The 4509-nt window shown below is 53.9% G+C and overlaps 1 protein-coding gene across 1 annotated transcript; it reads right to left on the bottom strand.

Annotated features, from left to right (window-relative positions):
• Window positions 1–1370: 1370 nt before the first annotated feature.
• Window positions 1371–4507, bottom strand: L3HYPDH (trans-L-3-hydroxyproline dehydratase; the record flags this gene model as incomplete). The annotated part of the gene is made up of 5 exons (XM_026849225.1): window positions 1371–1886; window positions 2382–2519; window positions 3402–3524; window positions 3854–4023; window positions 4315–4507. Coding segments are annotated over 5 exons (750 nt in total), but the record flags the coding sequence as incomplete, so codon positions are not given.
• Between the last annotated feature and the right edge of the window lie 2 nt (window positions 4508–4509).

Genomic DNA, 4509 nt, shown 5'->3' with positions numbered 1-4509 from the left:
GAGTGCGCCCCCCTTCACCCCCCAGCCCCTCATCTCACGGGGCCTCTCTCCCCTCAGAGCCCGGCAGCTGAGCACAGCCCGTCCCCCTCCTGGCCCCTCTCCCCTCTGGCCCCGCCGCCCATCACGAAGGGGCAGGGCCCCGCTACCCCCAGTCGCTCCGGCAGAGTCTCTCCGGGCTGGGGTCTCACAAGCCGAGGCGTTGAGCGGTCAGGCCAAGGCCTCCCACCAGGACCCTGGGCCCACCACTCTCTGCCACGCTGGAGCTGCCTGCACCTCCATGAAACATTTCTTAGGGATGGGGATAGTGAATAGATAACGAAGGCTTGACCCAATTCATGGCTGAGGAGCTTCCGGCCCTTCTGTGCTGGGTTTCGTGACTTGCTGCCCCAGCTCTTCACCAGGAGCCAGGCTGGGGGGCTGGTCACAAGGGAGATGCCCAGCAGCCTGGAAAACGCGGAGGAGTTTGCTCCATCACGGAGGAAGCGTGTCACTTCTTGCTCTCCCAGACCAGAGGCTGTACGGGATTTATCTGGGGGTTACAGGAAAGCTGGGAAGCAAGAGCCCCAGATGTCAACCTAGAAACCCTCTGTTGGCAGCACAGCCATTCTCTGAATGAGAAGATTTTTGTTTTTTCCCGTTCCAAAGTTACAATTTTCAAGTTGACAGAAGAAATTCCTCCCAGTCTTTTCTATGCCAACCTTCTCCAAGCTCTCCAGCGTGACTTGCTTCCTCCTGCTGCATGAGCTACTGGGAGATGATCATTCTCATGTTTCATTTTAACAAGGCACACTCCCTCAAGTGTCTTCAATAAACGAACACTATTTTGTCCAGAGACACAGGGGAAATCACTGGCCATGAGTGGTCTGAAGCTCTGCTTCTGCAACTGCAAATGCTTGTCTACAACCCAGGGCTTGGTTTGGTTTTTCTACCAGCAATCTTCCCTTGAGGGACTCTGGCAAAGCAAGGATTGACTGCACTCTGCTGCGCAAGCTGCCCCCAGGCTGAGACAGAATCATCAGTAAATAATTAGCAAGCAAAGGTCGTAATGGGTCAGACCTTCAAATACAGCAGCTCCTGTTGAAAGTTAACCACGGGATATGTGAGCCAATGGTCCAAGGCAAGCAAGAGAGGAAGGTTTAGGGAAGCAGCGTGGAGTGGACAGCAGCAGGGACAGTGGGAAGCATGAGGGCTCTAGCAGTGCTGATGTGACTAAGGGGGTGTCTGGACAGGCCTGAGCAGGGAAGCTGGGGCACGAGACCACACAGCACAGTCAGCTGAGCAGGAGGCATGGAGGAAGAGCAGGCAACTCAAACTAACAGCTGTGACACACACGCGGCAGACTCCTGGAAGTAAGCTCTTGGAGTGAAAACTTGAGGATAAAGGCAGTGTTTTCAGCCGGCGTTTAATAGAAATCTGGCTTTGAAATTAGTAATTTGCAGATGTAGAGAAGGCACATACATTTGGAGACAGCTTTCCAAAATCAGCTCCTGTGAATTTCTGTGAATAATTATGAAAATAAAAAAAAAAAAAGAAGAAAAAGATTATGGCTTCTCAGAGTGGCCCATATATGCTAATCACACTGCACTCAATATGCTAATCACAACAGGGGAACATGGCCCATGCTGCCACACCACCAAAGGCTGTCCCTGTTGCTCTGGCATATTGCAACAAGCCATGTGGAGACGCAGAACAGAAACACACGGACAGGAGAAGAGAAGCACAGCACCACTGGTGAGGCTGCCACTGCCCAGTGCCTCAGGTCACTTGCAGAAGAAGCCGTATTTCAGCGGGTCCTCCTCTTCAACAGTGAAGGTGGCTGTACCGGTGTAAAAGGCTTCTCCAGAGACTTCCACAATGACAGCATTGTAGTCCCCAAACTTGGCTTCCTGCAGAGGGATTAGGATTAAGACAGAGGCAACAGCAGGTTCTCCACTCTCTCAACTCCACAAAATGCCAGTGCTGCCTAGAATTTACGCAGAGACACCCCTCACCGAGTACTCTGCCCTGCCCAGCACCTTTTACCACCTGCACGGGCACCACATCTGCACAACTGCTGCTGCCCCCACTCTGAGCTTGCAAGCCCTTGCACTGCCACAGTGTAGCTTTGCCCCTTTTCTGACCCCAGTCCTTTCCTGCTGGCCGAGAGAGGATCTGCAGGGAAGCCATGCAACAGGACAAGATCTTACCATTACTGGCTTCTCTAATAAAAAATCTAGAAGCATGAAGGTTGTGAGAAGGCAAGATCCCCCAGGTATCTCCCTCCTTCCATACGTGCTTCCCCAGGCACAGAAAGGCTTTTCCTGCTGCTCTCCTGAGCCAAGGCAACAGCACTTTTCCAGCAGTCCTCAAGACAGAGGGCAAGTCCAGCACAAGCCACTTGCCTTCACTGCCTTCCCGGTGAACAAGGAGCCTGTGGTGCTGCTCCGAAAGGTTCTGGTCTGGTTCAGCTGGATGAGGCCCTTATGGTACTGCAAGGCGATGCGGGCTGTCACACCCGAACCTGTCGGACTTCGGTCAACCTACATTCAGAAGAGAAGATGAACCATCTCCATTATTTTGGGTTTTAATAGAAAACAGTATTGCTCCCCTCATTTCTCTTTGCCACCGTCATATGTGCTTGGGGGAAACCCCTCTAGCCCAGGGTTTTGTATTGAATCCAGATACATCACTAATGAGAAGACAAAATAAGCAGGTTTGGCGTAGTTTTAGATTGCAGTCAGCTTTGGCAAACTTGTAGGGGTGAATGATGTAATGAATATTGAGGCTATTTAGGGAGTACTTGAAACCTTCCCAGCATCACAGCAAAAGGGCTGGGAGGGGCAGAGGCCACCTGCCCCATTCCCACGTGTCAAGGTAGGATCAGTTCTCCTTACACTGAGAGCTGCTGGACAGCCTGGTTTTTAAAACCTCCAAAACCACAGTGCTGGCCACCTTCCGAGGTGGTCTGTCCCAATGCTCCACACTCCTCCCTGCTGGGAACTCCAACAAAAACTTTCCCTGCTATTTCTGTGATACCCTATCCAGTGCAGACAAGGACAGAAGTTTACACTCCCTCTTTTCTCTCTTGCTCTGTTCATCTCCAGCAACTGTTCCTTAAATTAGGACATGCACTATGTTGCAATCCTGCCTCAGCCCCTGAACTCTTGAGAAATTCCTACCTACAGGACATGGGTACAAGCCTTTATAAATGCCACCACTGAAGATGTGCAGTAGTCTTCCTGTCATTAGGAACTAAACCAGCATGTGTTAAGTGACACTCAGCTCTTCAGAGACATAACGTTAGCAAAAGCAATGATCACTGCCCAAACTGAGAAGAAGCAGAAGCATCCCTTGTCTGTGCAGTGGATGTAGGACAGGAAAAGGTGATGCCTTATGTGCCTGGGAAGAGCCCGTTTCTGTACCTGTTCGTCTGCAAACACACAGATGTTGGTGGTGGGCTCCTCACTGAAGGCATCTTTCCCATCTGTAAGTATGGTGCCGTAGAGGAACGCCAGGTCTTCACTTTCAGGGTGATGAAGCTTGAACTGGGAACAGCACAGACAGGTTCACCAAGGCACGCAGCAGCTGGCCTGTCAGCAGTACATGCAGCACAGCTTCCTCGAGAGACCAGAGGAGGGGGACGAGGCCACACTGCTGCGTCTCCATCTCTGCTTCTCCAGCAACAGAGACAGGCGCAGCAGGAGGACAGCAAACTCCTCACGTTCTTGTGAGGTTGGAGGACTCTGAAATTCAACGCGGGGCTGGAAGGATAGGACTCCCTCCTATCCTGAGTGTCTGGGGGGAATAAAGGGCCTTGGTCTGGTGCAGTCACACCGAAGGGAACGCACGGGGGTGCCGCAGCTCTCTGCCGTACCTGTTTCTTCACCGCTTCTGTCACCGCGCTCGCCGCATTGACAAGGTCTCTGGTCTTCGAAGAGCACACATCAAGGCCCAGCTGCTCAGCGCTGAGGAAGGCGTAGAAAGTGCCGCCATAGCCGATGTCGACCACCACCTTCCCGTGACCAGGGACATCAATGGCCAAGTCTGGGCAGAGAAAAGGAGGGTGGTGAGGAGAGGGAACTGTGCTGAGCTATGGGCTTGCACACAGAGTGAAGGGACCCAGCCACGAGGGAGGGGAGGGATAGCAACGATGACTCGAGTGCTCCTGTGCCAGAGCAGCTTGTGATGCCTTATGCCATCCCTGGCGGCCTCCAAAGAACATCAGAATCGGAGAAGGATTTGCCAGATACCCTCAGCCAGGCTGCCAGCCCCCAAGCCCAGCACGGCCACCACCAACCCCACCCCAGAGCCCAGCGCAGCAGGCCTGGTTCCCACCGGTGGCGGCAGCGAAGGCGGGCACACTGTGGAAGCGGACGGGGTTGCCGCTGCGGTGGCCGTCCCAGGGCACGAAGGCGGTGACGGGCCCGCACGGGCAGCGCAGGCGGACGGCGGTCTCGGGGCAGTCGGGAGCTGCCACCAGCCCGTAGTCGAGGGCGAAGCGGCCGAGGGCCAGGACGGCATGGCCGCACA

Source organism: Athene cunicularia (genome assembly GCF_003259725.1).
Source record: "Athene cunicularia isolate RWA chromosome 5 unlocalized genomic scaffold, athCun1 chr5_part1, whole genome shotgun sequence".
In the NCBI taxonomy this organism is placed as follows: domain Eukaryota; kingdom Metazoa; phylum Chordata; class Aves; order Strigiformes; family Strigidae; genus Athene; species Athene cunicularia.
This window is presented reverse-complemented; position numbering and strand designations above follow the sequence as displayed.